Below are 24,052 nucleotides of genomic sequence, written 5' to 3'. Positions count from 1 at the left end.
AAGAATTTCTGATGACTGACGATGTTGGGCTCTCAAAGAAAAAAAAATATATTGATTCCCAGCTACTCTGGTCTGATAGAGGAAGTTAGCCACATGGTACTTCTGCAGACAGCCCGTCTTGCCAGCTCAGTCATCTACGGGTTCCTCACCTCCCTCCTCTTCTACGAAGAAATGTCAGACAATGCCGCTGTAATCCAGCTGAGCCTAACACTGTGAAAGATCATCTTGGCTGGGGGCAGGACTGCAAGTCTCCTATTTTTCTCTTAGGGAAACTGTTTCCTCTATCTGGGTCTTGGGAAGCTGGGGGCTCGATTCTGAAAGGGGAGATAAGTCATATTGCAGTTGAGTCACTTCCCTATTCTATCCCAGGGGGAGAAACGTCTAGAAAGACACACATCAAAATGTTAAGAGGTGTTTATTTACAGATGGATGAATTACTGACTCCTGTTTTAAACTTTCTTCTTTATACTTTTCCATATACAGTGAGTATACAACAAAGTTATTTCCATTAAAAAAAAAAAACTCGCATAAAAACTCACCTTGCTCTGAAAGGCATTAGGGAACCATGAGTCTCTTCTCACTCCTAACTTGAACCACTAACTACTCATTCTTTCCCGTTAGGTTTTATTTTGGATGAGTTGTCCTCTACCAACCCTTCTTCCCACTTTCCCATCTCACCATCCCATCTTTTCTTTATTGTTTCCATCGTGTACTTTTATTGTCTTCATTGCCTAATATCAAAATATTCTGTACTCCCACAAACAGAAAGCATTATGTAAAACAAAAATAAAAAGTTACTGAAGAATGCGTTGGTGCTTACTGAGATTTTCTGAAGAGAAATTTTGAGAGAAGACCATGTATCCAATCTTCGATCAAGAATAATAGTGAACCGGGAGTCAGATCCATTTTGCCTGCAAGATAAGAGGAAATAATGTCTTTCTTAGTAACTACCCAAATTTGCTAGGTTGTGTCCTTAATTCTGACTATTTCATTTACATTTGATATCTTAACTAAAGATAAATTTGGGTTGGGAAACCTATCACAAAGTGCTATGCTGGAAAACCAATTTAATTCCATGTTCTACTACTCAATATTTAAAATTTCTTTTTTGGCACTAACATCATTCTTTTAAATAGTCAAGTGATGGGATAATGCAGATAGGTCACTAAAATGAATTTGGCATACTGCAATCTTGGGTATGAGAAAACCTTATAGACAGCTGTCCTTTATGATACCAGATTTAACTTTTCGTGGCAATCCATCAAGAACTAATGATCCATCCATTCATTTATTCACTCAGAAAAACACTATTAAATATAGGTTTCTGTCTCGCCTGCACCTTAAGAAGGCAGTTTAATGAACAACAAAACTTTTATTTGCCCTAAAAAGACCTAAAAGACTTTCAAGCTCTAAGGGATGCACTACAAATTCAGTTTTCTGTGATTTGACTTTTGTTCATGAAACTCTGTATTTTTACCATTGTAGATTTGTGGCCTCTTAGTCTTCAGGGTTAATAAATGGAAAATGTTTCCTTTAAAAATGTTCTTTTTCAACCTAGGGGCACCTGGGTGGCTCAGTCAGTTAAGCATCTGCCTTTGGCTCAGGTCATGGTCTCGGGGTCCTGGGATCAAGCCCCGTGTCAGGCTCCTTGCTCAGCAGGGAGCCTGCTTCTCCCTCTGCTTCTGCCCCTCCCCTCCGCTCGTGTTCTCTCTCTCTCTCAAATAAATAAATCTTAAAAAAAATAAAATTAAATAGATAAGAATTTTATTTTCAACCTAAATACAATCTTCAAGGAAGCTTTTGAAACTTACCTTTTAAAGCATTCTAGTCTCAAATGATTTCTAATATCAAGAAGTTCCTCCTAATAAATTCCAATATCACTTTTGAGTCTATTTAACATTTGGTCTTCATATTTTACCCTTGGAAGAACAGCTACCCTCACTCTGGGCTAGTAAGATTTCCTTTTAGGCAAATCAAAGGCTTTAAGTATGATCATCATTTTCAACCTATGTTTTTCTTCATGAAGACGAATATTTCTAGACTCCCAATTTTGTTTTCATAGATCCTCAGTATAATTTCTATAGCAATTTAGGTAGCGTCAGCTTCCCCTTCTAAGTTTTATTTCTTATCTACTCTGAAGGTGAGTCTTATAATCACTTACAATAATAATAAGAGTCACACTAAAAAGCCATTTTCCTGTTATTATACTCAAACGGGTATCTAACATATAACAAATTCAAAGAAATGTAATGAAACGCTATACCTTGCAATAGATGTCAAGTAAGTCAGCACTTTTGCTATCACTTCTTCTGGTATACATCTGAAATTACAATTTTCTGGAAAAGTAATGATCCAATCATTATCCTTTCCCCGGCCACCTAAAACCGTATAAAAAAAAAAAATCAACCAAATTAACAATTCATGTGACAGCAATGCAAGAAAGAGGATTTGAGAGGGGCAGGTTTGGGCCAATGTAACTTTTATAAGGATGACGGTCTCCACATAAAACAAAATGGCACCATGCCCCTAAGTTTAAAAAAAAAAAAAAAAGGTAGCCAAGGGGCACCTGGGTGGTTCAATCGGTAAAGCATCCGACTCTTGATCTCAGGGTCTTGAGTTCAAGTACCACAATGGGTGTGGAGCCTACTTAAAAAAAGAAGAAAAAAAGTAGCCGAGTAGTTTCTAAATGAAAACAGAATGTAATAAAGAAAAAAAGAGAGAGAGAGAGAAGGCAAAATGAGTGATTATAGTCAGAAGAAATTTTCATGGAATACATATAATAAATATAATTAAAAACACAGCTGACCCTCATATTCGACAACCAAGGATACTGGGAAATAATGGTTTCTATACCGATGCTATGGGCCTCAATTCAAACTGGGCAACTTGATATAATCAACCACTTACAGCTATGGTGAGCCTGAAAGAATACTGGATATAAACTGCAGGAAATAAGTGCTGTTCTAATGGATTTGTCGAAGAAACAACATAAGAAGTAACAGCAACAATGGTTTAGGACTCTTACTAATGCAAATAAACAAAGACCATGAATTCTCTGTGGGTTAAAATTCAGTGTGCACCCTACTCTAGAGCCCTCTACACAGCTTGGAGGATAAGGAACACTGAGAATGAAAGCCACCTAAGTACAAGGATGAGCCTCATACATGTTCAAGGTCCCACCCTACAACAGCTGGCCCAACAACTGGGCACAGAATAGGTGCTCAATAAATATTCAGTGCTAAATGGAAGTTGAAGGATTGTTTTAGGAGGAAAATTACAGGGTGGTCTTTGAATTTAGCTTGCTAACAGAAATTTTTTGAGAAGTTTAATTGTAATTCTCATTTGGCTGAATTTAAGTGAATAAAGATGTAAGGCTATAAAAAAATTAAATGTGCAATAAAAATATGTCAATGGCAGGGTGCCCGGCTGGCTCGGTCAGAAGAACATGTGACTCTTGAACTTGGGGTGGTGATGACCATACTTAAAGCCTTTGATTTGCCTAAAAGGAAATCTTACTAGCCCAAACCAAAGAACTAATGGGACAAATAGAAAACAAATAGTAAGATGGTAGATTTAAACCTAACCATATGAATAATCACAGTAAATGTAAATAATCTTGACATCCCACTTAAAAGTTGGAGATGATCAAATTGATCAAATTGAATTAAGAAATCTTTTGAAGCTCTGTTATCAGATAAGCATTTAGGATTGTTATATTCTCCTGATAAATTTACCACAGTTTGATTATCAAATGATTTTATTAATACCTAGTAATATTCCTGACTCTGAAATCTATTTTGTCTAAAATTAGACAGCTTCCTTTTGACTAATATTAGTATGGTATATCTTTTTCCATCCTTTTGCTTTTAATACATTTGTGCTTTATATTTAAAGTGTGTTTCTCGGGTGGCTGGCTGGCTCATTTGGTAGAGCATGCAACTCTTGATTTTGGGTTTCTGAGTTGAAGCCCCACATTGAGTGTAGAGCTTATGTAAAAAAATAAAAATAAAATTACATTAAAAACTAAAGTGTGTTTCTTATAGACAGTATATAGTTGGGTCTTGATTTTTTTAATTCAATTTGATCATCTCCAACTTTTAATTGGGATGTCAAGATTATTTACATTTACTGTGATTATTCATATGGTTTACCATCATACTATTTGTTTTCTATTTGTCCCATTAGTTCTTTGGTTTTTCTTCCCTCCATTTTTGCTTTCTTTTGGGTTAAGTATTTCTACCAGTCCACTTTATCTCCTTTGCCATTATCTTATTTTTTAAAGTTCTTTATTTATATATATATATATATATTTTTAGTAATCTCTATAACCAACGTGGGGCTTGAACTCACCACCCCAAGATCAAGAGTCGCATGTTCTTCCGACTGAGCCAGCGGGGCGCCCTGCCATTGACATATTTTTATTGCACATTTAATTTTTTTATAGCCTTACATCTTTATTCACTTAAATTCAGCCAAATGAGAATTACAATTAAACTTCTCAAAAAATTTCTATTAGCAAGCTAAATTCAATACATGAAACAAAAAATGATAGAAGTACAAGGAGAAATAGTCAAATCCACACCTTCAGTCAAAAAATTTCACCACCAGGGCACCTGAGTGGCACAGTCAGTTAAGCATCTGACTCTTGGTTTCAGCTCAGGTCATGATCTCAGGGTCCTGGGATGGAGCCCTGAGTCAGGCTCTGCACTCAGTGGGGAGTTGGCTTGAGATTCACTCTCTCTCTCTCTCCCTCTGCCCCTCCCCCTATTCACATGCGTGCTCTCTCTCTAAAATAAATAAATCTTTTTTTAAATAACTCTTTTTCTAAAAATTTAATAAAAATTAAAAAATGAAAGATAAATTTCACCACCCCTCTCTCAATAATGGATAGAGCAAGTAGACAGGAAATTTGCAAGGATACAGTACACCTGAGCAACAATCTTAACCAACATTTACCTAATTGACATTTATAGAAGATTCCATCCAACAAAAGCAGAATATACATTCTTCCCTAGTGCACTTGGAAAAAAATCAAATTCATTCACTACCTTAATCTTTACCAAGGGAAACATGAGGGAGAGTCCCCATTCCCGAGTCTTTTTGAATCAAACTAGTTCAAAGTATTACATCAAATGATAAATCTTCTAGGCTTAGAGAGCAGGATGAAGATTATCATGCACAATGACAGCGTCTACCCAAGAGTTTCAAAGGAACTCAAAGGAGAAACTGTACAACTCTAAACCAAGAGATACAGCAAATCATTAAACAAAGGGCCTCTACAGGTAGAGTATGGTATAGAACTAGTAATATGAGTAATATATAGCAAGGGCACCTGGCTAGCTCAGTCGGTAGAGCATGTGACTCAATCTCAGGGTCATGAGCTCGTTTATTTTACTTAAAATAAACACATAAAAAATAAATAAATAATATATGACATATAATTCAACATATATATATAATATTTAATATAACAGACTTGCCAAGCAAGCTGGTAAGCACTCCAGTTAAAGACAGAACCAGCTAGCCAGGAAAGCTGTATCTATCAAAGGAAAGAATGCTTATAGGTTCTTATAAGAGTAAATTATCATCAATCAATCTATAAACTGTTATTACCACTGAGTGCTGCACTAGGTAGTAAATGTGTGAGAAAAGAACGAGAAGGGTTTATATTCTAAATTGGGAGGTTTTAATTATTTTTCCCACTGGAAACCCTTTCTTCAAAAGAACCAATATGCTGAAGCATTTTGAAAACAACTACCAAAAGCAGATAAGGAAATTGTGGCACAGGTCTGGGTGGGGGAACAAGCCTTGAGGGTCGTTGTGTATGGAACACAGTTGGGGATTTGGGGAAGTCTCAAGAGTGACGGTATGTCACACATTTATAGCACTTATAAAATAAAACATAAAGCCACATTAATTAAGTCACCACTAATTCACAATTACCATTAATTATAATCACTAAAGCAGAGGCCAGATGAAAGTGTCCAGTTAGGATCATCTATAAAGTAAATGCTTGTTTAGTAAACTGAGCATGCTGATATCACTTCAGGAGCAATAATTAAACTACTTAAAAGGAATAAGATCATTTCTTATACTCTCAACTCCTAAGAAGCATTCATTTTCATGCAGACAATACAAACTCATAAATTTTTCATATCTGTTTAATATAATAATGTTTAATGGTATAGTTCAAATAAATACCTGAAAGTCATTTGCTTGTCTTTAAGCAAAACTTCCCCTAGATTTCTGAATGAGTCAAAAAGAGAGGGATGGTTTACCAGTTCTCTCTCTAAAAATAAGGCTATTGAACTGCACTACTTAAAATAGCCAAAAGGCGGAAGCAGCCCAAGTATCCATCAATGGATGAATGGACAAATAAAATGCAGTACATACACGCAATGGAATATTATTCAGTCTTAAAAAGGGAGGAAATTCTGACATATACTGACATACACAACTTGGATGGACCTTGAGGATATTATGCTAAGTGAAATAAGCCAGTTACAAAAAGACAAAATCCTGTATGATTCCATTTTATGTGGTACCTAGAATAGTCAAATACCCAGAGACCGAAAGTAGAATGGTAGTTGCCAGAGGCGACGGGGAGAAGGGAAAGGGGAGTTATTTTTCTGTGGGTACAGAGTTTCAGTTTTGCAAGATCAAGAGTTCTGGAGATGGATAGTGGGGATGGCTGCACAACAATGTGAATGTACTTAATGCCCACCAAACTGTACATTTAAAAATGGTTAAGATGGGCTCTCTTGGGCCCTCGCTCCCAAGATGACCAAGAAAAGAAGGAATAACGGTTGTGCCACAAAGGGCCGCAGCCACGGCAGCCTATTCACAGCACCAGCTGTGCCCACTGCGCCCACTGCATGCCCAAAGACAAGGCCATTGGGAAGTTCATTATTCGAGGGCGCCTGGGCGGCTCAGTCAGTTCAGCATCCGACTCTTGGATTCAGCTTGAGGCATGATCTCAGGCTCCTGGGGTGGAGCCTCCCATCAGGCTCTGCGCTGGGAGGGGAGTCCGACTGAGGAGTCTCTCCCTCAGCCCCTCCCCAACCCATGCGCATGCACGTGCACGCTCTCAAAGAAATAAAATCTTAAAAAAAAAAAAAAAAAAGGTTTGTTACTGGGACCACAGTAAAGACCGCCTCCGTCAGGGGCATTAAAAGCGAATGGCTTCCAGGCATATGTGCGTCCCAAGCTGTGAGAATGCGCGAGTGGCGCCATTCACACACACGTAGTCCAGAATGGCTCTCCTGAACCACGGAAGGATCCAACACCCCCACCCCCACCCCGATTTTATTTTTTTATTATTTTTAACGATTTAATTTATTTGAGAGAAAGCGAGCAAGCATGAGAGAGAGAGAGATCATGAGCAGGGGGGAGGGGCAAGAGGGAGAAGCAGACTCCCCACTCCACTAAGCAGGGAGCCCGATGCGGGGCTCGATCCCAGGACCCCAGGATCATGACCTGAGCCGAAGGCGGATGCTTCACTGACTGAGCCACCCGATTTACACCGGCGGGCGCTACCCCACCACCTCCACCGAAGCTCATGTAAGGAGTTAAGTCCTTAAGGACTGAAGAATAACTGTTCTCTGGAAAAAAATAAAATGGAGATCATACTTTAAAAAATGGTTAAGATTGGGGCGCCTGGGTGGCTCAGTCGTTAAGCGTCTGCCTTCAGCTCAGGTCATGATCCCAGGGTCCTGGGATCGAGCCCCACATCAGGCTCCCTGCTCAGCGGGAAGCCTGCTTCTCCCTCTCCTTCTGCTACTCCCCCTGCTTGTGCTCTCTCGCTCTCTGTCAAATAAATAAAAATGAAATCTTTTTTAAAAAATGGTTAAGATGGTCAATTTTATGAGTATTTTACCATAATTTTTAAAAATTATATATAAAATACACATAAATATACCAGTGCATATATATATATGAAAAATAAACTTATTTTATGTGTAAATGAAACCCTAAAAAAACTCAGTATGTGCTCTTAATTAGGGTGACTTGACAGCATTTGCAAGAAACACTTAAATAATCAGAGCTATGGTGGAGGAGAAAATCTCCAAGAAGTCACATCAGTTGCCACCGTCTCTCTCAGTGTGCACCTACCCAGATGAACTCTACTTGCACCTATCATGGATTTCCAAAGGCGTGCCTGGAAGTCAAATGTACGAGGGCGGTAAGATTGTTTTCATCACATATCTAAACACATTTAAAACCTCTATCCTCTAAATGTCTATTTGTTTAGCAACTACGCGCACAATGCATAAATGTTTATCAAAATAGTGCTTCTCAGCATGCGACTCTTGATCTCAGGGTCTTCAGTTCAAGCCCTACACTGTGTGTAGAGATTACTTAAATAAATAAAAACTTAAAAAAAATAAAACAGTGCTTCTCAAACTCTGTGTGTGCGCACATGCACACACGCGCACGCATGTGTGTATGACTACTTATTATATAAAGACCACACTCATTTTGCTAAGAGGCTCATACATTTATATGGTCTAAATATATGAAAAGTGCTTACCAGACAAGAAGGCGATATCTTGCATTAAGAAATGACTGATGTCCTTTGCACGGAGAAGCAGCTCAGTTTCTACGACAAACGAGAAAGGGAGAAAGATGACGCGCACGTTAGGGCACAGGTGGAAGCATCCACATGATTTCTCATTACGCCGCAAGGAGCCCTGAGGGGCCCGCAGACACACTGCTGATCTCTCTCCTCTTCCCAGCTACACGGCAAGGAAATCACACCCTTGAAAATACCAGTGGCTAAGTAGGACCAGGGTCCTAGTTCTCAGAATCGATAGCTAGGACATAAACCACTCTCACTCACCAGAAAGGCAGGGGCAAAGGTCCCCACTCCACAGGACACCCAGATTTATTTAAAGGGTAGGTTGTCACATAGACACACGGTGGCAGACTGTCTTCTACTTCTGAGAATGCCTTTCATTCTGCAAAGTTTATTAGCGATTACAAAGCACTTCTCGGACCTTCTATCTTATTGGATCCTTAAAATAACCCTGAGGAAGGTGTTCTTATTCCATCTTAGAAGTCAGGAAAAGCGTCAGAGAGAATACAGTGGAGTGGTCAAGCGTGTTGCTTTGGGGCCAGACAGGCACAGATTCAAATCTCAGCCTGTTGCATTTACTGGCCGTAGAAACATGTCCTTACCCTATAAACTGGGCACAATAATATCTACCTCACAGGGTGCTGTGCCAAGTAGCTGCAAAGGAACTGGCATAGTAGTTGGTGTTCAGTCAACGGTAACATACGAACTTGTCTTTGAGTATCATGGGTAAAACAACATCCACGCTTTGCTCAATATGTTGTAGTTGCCCCAGATCTCAAGGGCTAATTTGTAATGTTCCATTCCAGGGCACTCTCCAGGGGCCAAAAATCAAAGTCTACTACCTGCCTCTGGTCCATGAGCAAGGATAACTTTTTAAAGAAAACGGGTCATCAAACAAGGCTATTTTGGATTGTTGGTTTTAATGCCTGTGGTTTCACATCTCTGATAGAAGCCATATTTTCCACTGCTCTCTGATACAAAGGGCCTTCAAAGGCCTGGTATCGGGTGGTGTCAGGCTGATGACACATTACCCTCCTTAGTGCTCCTCAAATCGTACCATATGGATGCTGTTTACCAGAAGTAATCCTGCTCAAGGGCATTAGAAAAACAAGTTCCCCATGAGTCCACAGTTGACAGAGGAATGGGTATCTGTTGCAGAATGGTCCTCCCCTCACCTAAATACTCCTGATTTGAAAGGTAAAAAAAAATTACGTGACATATTTATCTTCCTAAGACACAGACCATTAAAAATCTGCAATTTGTCAGGACATAAAAATCAATCCCTAAAACTGCCTTGTAATTACAAAAACAAGTGGACAGGCCAAGGCGTGTGCATTCACATTTCTGAGCCTCTACATCCAGACCGCTGAACAGTTATTCTTTTTTAACGCTGCAGGTCTCCTCAGCTAAAAGAATGTCTTTGTGGCAGCCACAAACCTGGGTCCCACATTGACATGCTTAGGTATGGCAACGTGGAGAAGGGGTGAGAATGGGGATAACGCAGAGGCCTCGAAGTCTCTCTGCCCTTGGAGGCCTGCAAAGGTGGCAATGCTCCATGGGTGTCGTACTATTTCAATGACACAGCATTAGGCATTAAAACATTCCTGTATAATAAGACCAAAATTTCTCCCCCATCCTGATCAGTAGGAAGATCTCTCGAGATAACTCAGTGAGTTTTATGTCAGATGGCACCTCTGGAAGTACTAACATCTGCAACTTGACTCCTCCCATTGCCACTCAGGCTCGTGCACAACTCCAGAAACCACGTCCACCTACTGTCCAATTCTTTAAAATCCAGTCATGTAATAAGAGACACCAGGGCATAAAATAAAAGGCCAAGGGCTGAGAGTGGAAAGACCTGGGCCTAGTGCTGGCTCGGCCACCAAAGTGCTCTGTGATCCTGAGCAAGTCACGCCCCACCACTTGCCCCCCACTGGCCCCCATCTCAGAAGTGAGGGCGCTACAACAAATGCTTTCTCGGGCCCCTCGTGTTCTAGGAGATTCAAGAGCAGGCAAAATCCAGAGTTACAAGGAAAACATAGTGATGTTTCTGTAGTAAAACGTCTCCCACGACTGCGCCAAAACAAGTCACATTTCCGTACTAATGGAAAAGGATGAGATAATGGTTGAAAGAGAAGATGTCACTACTTTAAGAAATAATCAAGTTCTGGATGGGAAACGGACTGAAGAGAGAGGAGACAGCAGAGGAAAGGAGACAGAAGACACAAGGTTATCAGTGAGTAGTCTGTGTGCAAACACAAGGTGAGATGGTTGCTGGGAACAGAGAGAGAGAGACAAGGGACTCGGGACAAAGCTGACACTGAGCTACAGCCAGCTTCATATCTGACCCTCTTGAATTTCCACACACATTTCCTCCTGAAATATAAAAGTGAGAACAAATATGATTTATAACGTTCCTCTAGCTGACCCTTTAAACTCTTTTCATCTGGGCCTGAGAAATAAATAGCCTAGGTCACCAAAGCTGGATCAAGTTTCCTTTACAGCATGTTCCTAGTTGGCCAGATTCACATTTGACAGGAGGCTTGTCAGGCTGGCCCATGTGGAAAGCTCAATTACACACAAATCAAAGGCATGCCTTCTTCTTACTTTGGACTAGTTGCTCAACCAAAAAAAGAGCTGACTGGGAAGCCAAAAAAAGGGCACTAACTCCATAGGTAATCTGACAAACACCCTAAAACGCCCCCGATGGAGGAGGTCTTCACCTCTGCTGCAGAACCACGCACCTGCACAGTTGAGCATGATCAAGTACAAACTGCAGACAAAAGACAAGAAAAGTGCTTGCTGACTCATTCAATCCACGATTAGGAAGCAAAAGAGACAAGCTTTTGACCATAAATCACAAACTCATCAGTAATATTCCTTTTTTTTAAAAGATTTATTTATTTTAGAGAGAGAGCGAGGGAGAAAGCACAAGTGGGGGAGGGGCGGAGGGAGAGGGAAAGAGAGAATCCCAAGCAGACTCCCTGCTGAGCGCAGAACCCGATGCGGGGCTCAATCTCACAACCCAAGCGAAACCAAGAGTCAGACGCTCCACTCACTGAGCCACCCAGGCGCCCCTAGTATTACTTTTTTTTTTTACTAATATTTCTTTTATAGAAGATAGTTGTGCAGGAGCACCTGGCTGGCTTAGTCAGTGGAGCATGGGACTCTTGGTCTCCTGCCATGAGTTTGAGTCCCACACTGGGTGTAGAGATTAAAAAAGAAAAAAGGATTGGGGCACCTGGGTGGCGCAGTCAGTTAGGTGTTTGACGCTTGGGTCCTGACCTCAGTGTTGTGAGATCGGGCCCTGCGCTGGGCTCACACTCAGCACAGAATCTGCTTGAGATTCTCTCTCCCTCTTTCCTTCTGTCCCTCCTGCTTGGGATCTCTCTCTCTCTCTCTCTCTCTCAAATACATTAATAAATCTAAAAAAAAAAAAAAAGGATTTGTGCAAATAAGAAGACAAGCTCAGAATTCAAATATGAAGAATTTAAAAGTCCTAAAAGGTGTGGAAATAAATAATATATTTTAGATGGATGGTTCACAGAGGAGGCAGGTATACCCATCCAATTAGTTGATTCATTTTGGTTGTGTCACTTGCAGAGATGGAGAACACTTGTCACCTTGATATAAGGTGCCCTTCACAGTTTTTAAAGATTGATTTTGTATTCATTCACTTTTTTAAACAAACATTTATTGAGTACCTACTATATGTTAGATACTGTTAAGTTTGGATAGTACAGGTTCCTGATCAAATACATTTGTGAAATACTGAATATTAAGCATACTGCAACACTTCCCAGCACATACACATACACACAATGCAACTCCTTGGGCTATGTATGCAGTATGCATACCTATTTGACTATGAACTCTTTTGGTTTATTAGCTGATTGGTTAATTAGGTAGTTGGTTCATTGGTTGGTTGGTTTTTCCCCTCAGAGAGAGAGAGAAAAGACAAAGCAACAGAGAGAGAGCTATCGAGACTCCATGTAAAGAAGCATTTTGTTCTAAAAGTCAGATCTATTTGTAGATGAAATGACTGCCATGGTAGGTACAGAAAGCAGCCCTACCCTATCACAAATAGTGTTTGAGCAAAGCCCAAGCTGCTCTGTGGCAAGGAGGCTAGCGAAGACAATCAAGTGTGTAGTTGGGTTAGAATAAATGATCTTCCATGTCCTACTTCTTCAAGAGTCTATGCCTCCATGATGTATGTATCACCTTTCCAAGGAATTTAAATTCTACTGAGTTCATCAACTCCTATAAGGAAAATGATAGTTTAGAAAGTTAAATAAGTTGGGGGGCGCCTGGATGACTCAGTCAGTTAAGCGTCTGACTCATGATCTCAGCTCAGGTCTTGATCTCGGGGTCGTGAGTTCAAGCCCCACAGTGGGCTCCACGATGGGCTCCACACTGTGGGTGGAGCCTAGTTAAAAAAAAAAAGAATGCAAAGTTAAGTAAGTTGGTATCTATAAGCTTTCTCATTTTTTTAAGATTTTTAATTTTTTTTTAAGTAATCTCTATACCAGGGCATCTGGTTGGCTCAGACAGTAGAGCATGCGACTCTTGATCTCAGGGTTGTGAGTTCAAGCCTCTCATTGCACATGGTGTCTACTTAAAAAAAAAAAAAAAAAAGGTAATCTCTACACCCAGTGTGGAGCTGAACCCACAACCCTGAGCTCAAGAGTCACATGCTCCTCCAACCGAGCCAGCCAGGTGCCCCTGTAAGCATTCTCATTTTATAGAAAGCATTTTTACTCTAGATTCTGGTGTATAAGAGCAATAATTCCAAACCTTGAGGTTTATTTCACAGTGACACTCTCTCATGTACATTTATCCTTTCTCTGGGGTTTCTGTTCATATGCAATAGAAGAAAACAAGTTCTGAACCATGCTGCACACACATCCCGTTCTGTCCAGGCACTAAAGAGCTATGGCAAACAAAATGCCTCAAAGGGGAAATAGCTCTATATTCTCAAGTTTTCCTAAAAATAAGAAGCAAAAATGGGGCTCAGGTTAAAATAGAAGGGAAAGGGGTACCTGGGTGGCTCAGTCGGTGAAGCGTCTGCCCTTCGGCTCAGGTCATGATCCCGGGGTCCTGGGATCGAGTCCCACATCGGGACTGCTCAGTGGGGAGCCTGCTTCTCCCTCTCCCTCTGCTGCTCCCCCTGCTTGTGCTCTCTCTCTCTCAAATAAATAAATAAAATCATTTAAAAAATAAAATAAAATAGAAGGGAAAGTAATGAAAATGTCCACCAGAGGGATACAGTCTCTTCTATGGCCATCAACCCACTGCCACCACCAGCATGAAAACAGACGGGAAAAGTGTCGGATATGATTAACAATAGTTATCATTTGCTGATCACCTCCTACTTGCCAGGCTCAGCCCAGAGCACTTTGGATGCGTTTGCTCTGGTCTCAACAATAATCCTCCAAGATGGATGTTAAAGCCCTCACCTTACAGATGAGGAAACAGGCTTGGAGAGGCTCCCATTCACATTTATTCATTCAAGAAGTTCATACTGAACAATTGCCAGGCACCAAGCACTATTCAGACCCAAGGTAGAATCTAGTGGCCTTAGAAGAAGCTTTTACTGCATCATCTATTTGGTTCCCTAACCTTCTTCAGACAATCTAAAATCTGCACTCAGAAGAATATACTCAAGGGCGCCTGGGTGGCTCAGTTGGTTAAGCGACTGCCTTCAGCTCAGGTCATGATCCTGGAGTCCCGGGATCGAGTCCCACATCGGGCTCCCTGCTCGGCAGGGAGTCTGCTTCTCCCTCCTGACCCTCTTCCTTCTCGTGCTCTCTATCTCTCATTCTCTCTCTCTCAAATAAATAAATAAAATCTTTAAAAAAAAAAAGGATATACTCAATTAGCTCTAATGCAAATTACTAACTAGGTATGTCTCCATGACCTCCCATTTTCTTCCAGGAAGAGTATCATTCCAAACTATATCAGGAATGTTTATAAACAATCTTTTGCAAGGACCTCCATTATTTTTACAGCCTGAAATTCTTAACAATGATGCTTACTTTTAGCAATCATCTCTTTGAAAGTTCCCTATTGCTGATGTGCAGAACTCAGATAAAATTAGGTTTTGAGTCCTAAATCTTGTTGCAAGGCAGATGGGATTCTACGAGTGTAATTTTTCCCTTTCAGTGTGAAAGGCAGATACACTACCCATCTGTAAACAGTAATGTCTTAGCACATGCAACAAATTGAAGTGCTGTCTTGATTTGTGTTATGCTTTAAACAGTGGAATAAACAAAAGGATAATTCTGAAACCAACACAAAATGAATTCCTATTACACCACAATAGAACAAACTATGCCAGATTCTGTTCTACAACAAAGGTACAGTATGAAAGGCTCACATAATTCTGTACTAACAAAAGACAGCCAAGATTCTTGCTAAATCCTTCTTCTGCTAACAATGTACTGCAGCCTCCTTCCAATCTACTGTAATTCAGTTCACCAAAAAATCTACTGGGTTTCCATTTGTTCCTCTCTGCTGGGTGCTGCGGCCCATTGGAATATAAACAAGAGTTTCTCACCTTAAAAAGCTTACAAATTAACAGAAGATATGACACCCGGCCATAAAATATAGGACAATATCTGCTATACGAGAAACATACAAGAGAGGATATAGGGGGTGAGATTATTACATCTAAATTGAGCAAGTGAGAACAAGGGAAGTTTCATAGATGCTGTGACATCTGAGCTGGGCCTTGAAAATTGACTAGGATTCACACACATGGACAGGGGAAGAGAGGGCATTCCAGGTAAAAGAAACAAGGTGCCAATGCAGGAGTAGGTGAAGGCATCAGGGACTACATGTAGCCTGATATGGTTTGAGTTTAGAGCACAGTCTGGTCTAGCTACAGCTAGAAAGCAAGACTAGAAGCAAAAGGTAGAGAAGTCTGCATGCCTCCAGGAGAGGGGAGCAGGCTTCTGAAATGCCTCTGACCCAGGACCACTGACTTAGTGCAAAGATATTTTCCAAGCAGGCAATTCCTGTAACACCAAAGCAGGGATGTAGCAACTGGTGGATTCCATAATCAATTAGCCACTAACTTACAGTAGAACCTCAGACAATTCACTGAAGGTCCGCATGATTCAGGTTGTTTATAAGCACCTATACAACAAAATGTGTGGGAAGAAAAAGGAGAGTGAAAGTCCCTCTTTTGTATGTTATAAACTCCAGATAAAACTTGACTTGAGTACTATTCTAAAATACTAATTTTTTTTTCACTGTTAACATTTCTGAAATCTGGAGCTATCTTAGATTCGCCATCACATTTTATTCAGTTTTGCATTTCTCCTTCCAAAAACCCTATGTTAAGGAGATAAACCATGAGAGACTCTTAACTCTAGGAAACAAACTGAGGGTTGCTGGAGGGGAGGTTGGGGGGGGATGGGGTAATTGGGTGATGGGCATTCAGGAAGGCATTTGATGTAATGAGCACTGGGTGTTATATGCAACTGATGAATCACTGAACTCTACATCTGAAACTAATGATGTACTATATGTTGGCTAATTGAATTTAAATTAAAAAAAAACTATATTAAGTACCTTAGAACAAATCAATTACAAACACGAAAAGGAAAAATAGGAAATTACAAAATAAATTCCCAACCTCTTTGGGGTTGAGATATATACACACACATATATATCATTTTATATATATGTATATATATATATGTCACACATATATGTCATGACATTTCATAATTGTCATTTTGTTTTTTTTAACTAGGCTCTATGCCCAATGTAAGGCTTGAACCCATGACCCTGAGAGGTGCTCTACCAACTGAGCCAGCCAGGCACCTCCACAACTGTTGTCTTAGATGTCATATAGTATAAGATAATGTGGCATGAAAAAAGAAATCAAAACTGTCCATTCAGGGGTGCCTGGGTGGCTCAAGTGGTTAAGTGTCTGCCTTCAGCTCAGGTCATGATCCCAGAGTCCTGGGATCAAGTCAACCGCATCAGGCTCCCTGCTGAGTGGGGAGCCTGCTTCTCCCTCTGCCTGCCACTGCTTGTACATGTTTTCTCTCTCTCTCTCTCTCTGACAAACAAATAAATAAAATCTTTTTAAAAAAACCTGTCCATTCAGCATGATGTCAACTATGTACATATTTAACAAAATCTGTAAAGAAATATACTTCAGTGTTAATAGGGTTTTTCCTCTGGGCCATAAAATTCACTTTGGGGCCATATTTTCCACTTTTCTTCTGCAATGATCAAGTTCACTTTTTTAAGACTATTTTTTAGGGGCACCTGAGTGGCTCCATTGGTTAAGCGTCTGCCTTCGGCTCAGGTCATGATCCCGGAGGAGTCCCAGGATCTAGCCCCACATGGAGCTCTACATCCCCATATAGGGTTCCTTACTCCCCAGGGAGGCTGCTTCTCCCTCTCCTTCCGCTCCTCCCCCTGCTCATGCTCTCTCTCTCACTTGCTCACTCTCTCAAATAAATAAATAAAATCTTTTTTTTAAAAAAAGACTGTATTTTTGGAGTTTTAGGTTTACAGGAAAATTGAGGGGAGAATACAGAGAGTTGCCATATACCCCTTACTCCTACATATGCACAGTCTTTGCCATTGTCAACATCCCCCACCAGAGTGGTACATGTCACAATTGAGGAAACTAAACTGACACATCATTATCAACTGATTTTTGACAAGGACAAGACAATTCAATGAGAAAAGAATAGTCTTTTCAACAAATGGGGATGGAACAACAGGATATCCACATTCAAAAGAATGAAGTTGGGGGAAAAGAAGAATAAAGTTGGACCCCTACCTTACACCATATATAAAAATGAATTCAAAATGGATCAAACATTGAAACGTAAGATCTAAAACAATAAAACTCTTAAAATATAGAAATAAATCTTTGGGACCTTGTGTTAAGCAAAACCTTCATAGGTATGGCATCAAAAGCACAAGCAAGAAAAGAAAAAAATTGTTAATTTGACTTTGTCAAAATTTAAACTGTTGTGCTTCAAAGGACACTAAGAAGAAAGTGAAGACAATCCACAGAAAGGTAGAATATATTTGCAAATCATTTATCTGTTAAGGAATATGTATTTAGAATACATAACACTTACTGATCAATAATAAAAAGGCAAATGACACAATTAAAAATGGGCAAAGGACCTGAACACCCATCTCCAAAAAGATATAAAAATGGCCAATAAGCACATGCAAATATGCTCAACATCATTTAGTCATTATGGACATGCATATCAAGACCACAATCAGATACCACTTCACACTCATAATCAAAGATGGACAATAATAAGTATTAGCAACTATGTGGACAAATTAGAAGCTTCATAAACTGTACAGAGGAATATAAAATGGTTTAGCCCCTGTGAAAAACAGTGTGTTAAATTCCTTAAAAGGTTAAATGGACAGTTACCATATCGCCCCGCAATTTTACATGTAGGCATACACCCCCCAAAACTGAAAACAGGGGTGCCTGCCTGGCTCAGTCGATGGAGTATGCGACTCTTGATCTCGGGGTTGTGAGTTCGAGCCCCACACTGGGTGTAGAGATGACTTAAAAATAAAATGAAATATAATGAAATAAATAAAATGAAATAAATGAAATATAATGAAAAAGAAAATGAAAACATACATCTACACAAAAACATGAGAGGAATGTTAATAGCATTATTCATAATAAACCAAAAGGTAGAAACAAGACAAATATCCATCAACTGAAAAATGGATAAACAAAATGTGGTATATCTATACGATGGAGTATTATTTGGCAATAAAGTAATGAAGGACTGACACACGCTACAGCATGGATGGATCTTGAAAATATTTTACTAAGTGAAAGAAGTCATAAATTATATTATTCCATTTATAGGAAATACCCAGAATAGGCATAGAGAGAGACAGAAAGTAGATTTGCAGTTGCTTAGGGCTAGGGAAATGGGGCATTTGGGGGCATGACGGCAGAAGGATAAAGAGTTTCTTTTAGGAATGATGAAATGTCCTAAAATTGATTGCAGGGACAGCTACACAACTCTGTGAATGTGTTAAAAAAAAAAAAAAAACACTGAATTTTACACTTCAAATGGGTAAACTGTGTGGTAAGTGAATTATATCTCAATAAAACTGACAAAAAAAGAAATGAGGGGAAGAATTGGTGTTTGTAAGAAAAATGTTCCCTGGAGCAAAGGATGCACCTTTTCTGCTTCCCCTTCCTATGGAATTTAGTCATGAAAAACAAACAAGTAAGCTCGACTTTTGGAAATACGTGTTAAGGAAAAAAAAAAAAAAAGAAGAAGGTTGTGCATAAAGATAAGCCACAGTGACATGGCGGCTATATATGGCTTTTATCTTAGGTGATGTATATACACAAAATTCTGATTTTTTTTCACAAAATAAATATTTCTTATAGAGCTAATACAGCATAGTACTTCTGAGTACATGCTCCAGGGACAAAGCGCCTGGATTCCAATTTCAGCTCAAGTACTTGCAAGTTGTATGACCTTAGACAACCTGCTTAAACAGGTGCCTCAGTTTCCTTTATTGGTAAAATGGACGAAAATGATAGTCCCTGTTTCACAGGGTGATTATAATGAGTAAATCTGTTAATACAAAGACTTGGAACACTGCCTAGTATGTGGTAAGTGCTCAATAAATGTTAAATTGTTAAAGAATAAGGAAAAACCAACATAATTTTTTTTAAAGATTTTATTTATTTATTTGACAGAGAGAGACACAGCGAGAGAGGGAACACAAGCAGGGGGAGTGGGAGAGGGAGAAGCAGGCTTCTCACCGAGCCGGGAGCCCGATGCGGGGCTCAATCCCAGGACCCCGGGATCACGACCTGAGCCAAAGGCAGACGCTTAAAGGCTGAGCCACCCAGGCGCCCCCAACGTTATAATGTTAAAGGTTTCGTGTACAAGGGAGCATTCAGGAAGCGGCAGACAATGACTGGGTTAGCAGTACGGTCCTACAAAGGTTTAAATTCTCCCCTTCCCCAGTCACAAGTGTGCAGGGGCCAAAATACCACTTCCATCTTTTAGTTCATCTGCAAATAGGGGAATACGTCATGGTTCCTTGTCCCTATCTCAGGTCTTGTATACAGGAAAACTCTTAGAAGATCTCATATATGAACATAAAATTTGAACTTTCGGGGCACCTGGGTGGCTCAGTCAGTTAAGCGTCCTCTGACCTCAGCTCAGGTCATGATCCCAGGGAGGGGGGCTCCCCAGGTCAGGCAGGCTCTGTGCTCAGCGGGGAGCCTGCTTCTCCCTCTCCCTCTGGCCCTCCCCTCCAACACATGCTCTCGCCCCTCTCCCTCTCTCTTTCTTCTCTCAAATAAATAAATAAAATCTTTAAAAAAAAAAAGTAAAAGACTTGAACTTTCAAGTTTAAAAAACACAGAGGAGCTTCCCCTTATTGGTCACATGGGGAACTCAAAATCCTGAAAAACCTTCCTGTTACAAAACACAAAAGCATGGTGGGAAAAATAAAACTAAATTTCCTTTCAAATGCATGGCTAAACTGGCACGAAGACAAGGAAACCCTCAGAGGCTAAAACCATTTCAAGGGCGCATATCCTGAGAGAGAAGCCAGCAGAGAATGGCAGCCGCCCTAGGGCATCGGCATTGGCCAGTTCCCAGTGACTTCGAACTTGGCTTGAACAGTCATGCGCTGGTGAGGATTCAAAGCCTACAGCACTGGGAATCAGACCAGAGAAAATATAGGAGAGTACCTGTACCACCTGTGGACAGAACTTCTTAAATAAACAGAATACAAGCAGGACAAAGCATAAAAGACTGATAATTTAGGCTACACGAAATTCAAAATTTTCTTTCATCAAAGACATCACAAAGAAAATGATGAGATAAGCCACAAATCATGGGCAGATCTATGCAATGCATACAGTGACAAACAAATAGAATCAACGATATATGAAAGATTATAAGTCAATAAAAAAAGACAAATCACCTCATAGAAAAGCGAAAAGATAACACAAACAGGCATTTCACAAAGAAGAAACATTTAAAAAGATCCTTGATTGCATTTGTAATGTGTGAAATGCAAATCTCAAGGACAATAAGATAATCTTTTATACCAACCACTTAGACAACAATTTTTTAAAAATCAACATTAGCAAGCACTGAAAGGTGCAACAACATAATCACAAATCTATTTTGGTTTTGGCCTTGGTTCTTACCATAGATTTCTTTTCTCATGAAGCATCCATTTTGAAAGACCACCTTAAAAGTTGTTTTAGTGACAACAGTAAGAGAACAAATCAGGTAGAGTTTTTACCCTGATAGAGCCGAAGAGTCAATACGATGACTTGACCAGTCTAAAATGGAAAAAAATCAGATAGGGCAACAAAGACCAAAGGAACTCTGAGGTTGCTTTAAAGACACTGTAGAACATCAAATCAAACGTCGGGAACTGTAGCCTGAGTACCTACTATGCATTCAACATCGTTTTAGCACTTGTTTACACTGCCCATAATAATGAACAGTTTCCAGTTCGGGGAAGAACGTCCACAGATCGGGCTGTCCTCAGATGCTCAACCTTTTAATTGTGCTTTGAAGGAAGGAACCGTGGGATGACTTTACCCCCAGGAGCACAAAGTGGAATTCTAGGGGAATATGGGAAACGGAAGGAAGAAATGAGAGGAGGAAGGAAAGAAGAGGAATACAAAACAGGAATCCGCATTTCAACACGTTAGGTGTCTTTCATTTATCTATCAGCCACTCTAATCACTCATGTATTTCTTCTTTCAACAAACCTTCGTTGGACTCCTATCTTATACCAGGCTCTGTGCGGTGCCGGGGACAGAGAAACCAGTTAAAACATTGGCCTGGATCCCACAGGGCTCTTCACCTAGGAGCAAGAGGCAGTGACAGCCCAGGGTGCAGAGTTAAAATAGTACCGAGCCCAGGATGCTGGGCGCACGCTGAGAGAGGACACCTAGCACTAACCCGATAAAAGGGATCACATGTAAAAAAAAAAAAGAATAATAAAACAAAAGCAAAAACAGAAACAAATGGTTTGATGCCCTAACCTATGCTGAATATCTCTTGGGACTCAAATTTCAGCATATGAGTTTCAGGTCATGACTCCACGTTACTCCAAGGTCGTTGGACTCTGCCCTGCTTCCAAGGAGGAGAACAACATGGCAGTGGGCTGCCCCACCTTTTCACAGACGAGACATACTTGTGACCGGGTCCTGCAGATGAAGGGGAACTATTCGTTTCTGCAACTTTTGCAAACACTGATGTTTATGTGTTTATGCACATGCATGTAGTACATGAATGCGAAAACTTTAAGTACTGCAGTTAAAATGGCTTGTTTGGAAAGTGCCCTCTTCCATCTTTAAAATCACTTGCAAAGTCAGTCTGCAGTATGACGAAGCTCACAGTGATGGGAAAAGGTAAAAACTGCAGTGGGGAGCCTCTTCTTACCCTTCCAGCACGAAAGCTCTTTCAGGACTTGATCATGTATCTTAAAATTTGCAGCCCCTTAGGCAACGATACTCAAAAAATAAATGAAATAAAATAAAATAAATTTACAGTCCCCCCAAATTGACATAAGCTTCGCTGATGCCAGAACTATAGTAAAAGCACTTTTAAAACTGTATCGGCATCATTTCAAAACTATAAAACTGTTAGGAAAATAAATGTCTTTGAGGGGTATCTGGCTGGCTCAGTCAGTAGAGTATGCGACTCTTGATCTTGGGGTTATGAGTTTGAGTCCCATGTTGGGTGCAGAGATGACTTAAAAATAAAATCCTTGAAAATAAGTATCTTTGAGGGGCGCCTGGGCGGCTCAGCAGGTTAAGCATCTGCCTTCGGCTCAGGTCATGATTCCGGGGTCCTGGGATCGAGCCCCGCATCGGGCTCCCTGCTCAGCGGGAAGCCTGCTTCTCCCTCTCCCTCTGCCTCTCCCCACTGTGCACGCGCTCTCTCTCTCTTTCAAATAAATAAATAAAACCTTAAGAAAAAAGAGAAGTATCTTTGAGTATTGGCTCCCTTGGATACTTCTGAAGGCACAGTTAAAAAAAAAAAACCCTCCTCATCACACAATTTTAAATGTTCCAATTTATTCCTTAACAAAAGAAACTTGGGGAAAAGGCATGTAAATCAAAATCAAAATCAAAATCAAAATCCTATTCATCCAAATCATCCTGATTCACTACCCACGGTACAAAGGAGCAGGGAGATGTTTGAACATGAGCTTCAAGACAAAATTTTACCACCCAACCCCTATAGCCACTGCCACCACTAGATAATTCGGAACACACTAGCTTGGCAATAGGTAAATATTAACAGCCTCTTCTTAAATTTTTATTGTAACTTCAGGCCTCTCGAGAGTAGCTATTTAAAGCACAAGCTATAAAAGTAGACGAGATGACCCACTAATGTCAGAACTCACAATACCCGTGTAGATACAGGACTAAATGCCAGATCTCCTATGCTGTGGCTATTCACCTCCTCTTGGGCTCAGAAAATCTAATTTTGAAATACATAGCACCTGCAATGGTAAATCCAATTAAAATGACTTACTTTGGCTCATAAGGCATGCAGAAGAACACATAACATCTGTTCGTGGTCCTTGGAATGTGTTAACTAAGGAAGCAAACCTGACCCTCTTTTGTGAACTGTCAAGTACAAAATGGCAAATAAAAACCAGGCTGGCTGCTACTTTTTGCTGTGATGACTCACGTGACCCAGCTCGCAACTGCACACTCAAAGCTGTCCCTCAAATACACGTAAGTGTAGGTGTCATCAAAGAGCCTAAGAATATCTAATCACACCGCTTCCGTTTAAGCAGAGGAAAGATCATTGAAAATCATTCCCTATGGTTTTTCTCATCAGACCGTATATTGAATAGCTGAAGAGCCAATGCTCCAACCTAACTAACAGTGGCACAACGGTGCAGATGAAGGCTTGAGGAAGCGAAAACCCACAACATCCCCCGAACGTGACAGTAACTGGCTGGCTGACAGAGCAGGTGCCGACGCAGCCAAAGTATATTCGAAAAGGCAGCTGGATCATGACCGGACCAGACTTTTCTGGCTGCAAAGTTATTTAAAATGAATACTCCAGTAGCATCTACAAGTTTTCTATTTTGCCTAGAAGCTTTACAAAGAGAGTCATTAGCAACTTACTGAAAATGAAGTCAGTATATAATGATATGTAATACAGATGAAATATGTATATAACGATACACACATATGCATACACATATAAAAATATCTATATAACTTGATTTTAAAACTCGATTTCCAGTGAAGAAAATGTTATCAGGGAACTGTCTTGGCGGGGGGGGGGAGTGATAAGTTGATTTTTTAAAGTTCGAACTTCTACTTCTTACAAAGTGAGTAAGAGATCATTTGAATATCAATAAATTAATAATGGTGACACTGAAATTAGATTTTAAAGCCACTGGCTCTTTACATCCATAAATATATATCAGACA

At 40.1% G+C, this 24,052-nt stretch overlaps 1 protein-coding gene across 1 annotated transcript in view; it reads right to left on the bottom strand.

The window, feature by feature from the left end:
* MCF2 (MCF.2 cell line derived transforming sequence) overlaps positions 1–24,052 on the bottom strand; it is a 103,892-nt gene that overhangs the window by 67,300 nt on the left and 12,540 nt on the right. The window contains exons 2-4 of the mRNA XM_027609467.1: positions 8,531–8,599; positions 2,264–2,378; positions 821–911 (exon numbers count right to left, since the gene is read on the bottom strand). Of these exons, the coding sequence (XP_027465268.1) occupies positions 821–911; positions 2,264–2,378; positions 8,531–8,599 (275 nt within the window). The remainder of the gene's footprint in view (positions 1–820; positions 912–2,263; positions 2,379–8,530; positions 8,600–24,052) is intronic.

Source organism: Zalophus californianus, chromosome X (assembly GCF_009762305.2).
Source record: "Zalophus californianus isolate mZalCal1 chromosome X, mZalCal1.pri.v2, whole genome shotgun sequence".
Lineage (NCBI taxonomy): Eukaryota > Metazoa > Chordata > Mammalia > Carnivora > Otariidae > Zalophus > Zalophus californianus.
Note: the sequence above shows the minus strand (reverse complement) of the source record. Positions and strands in the feature narration are given on the sequence as shown.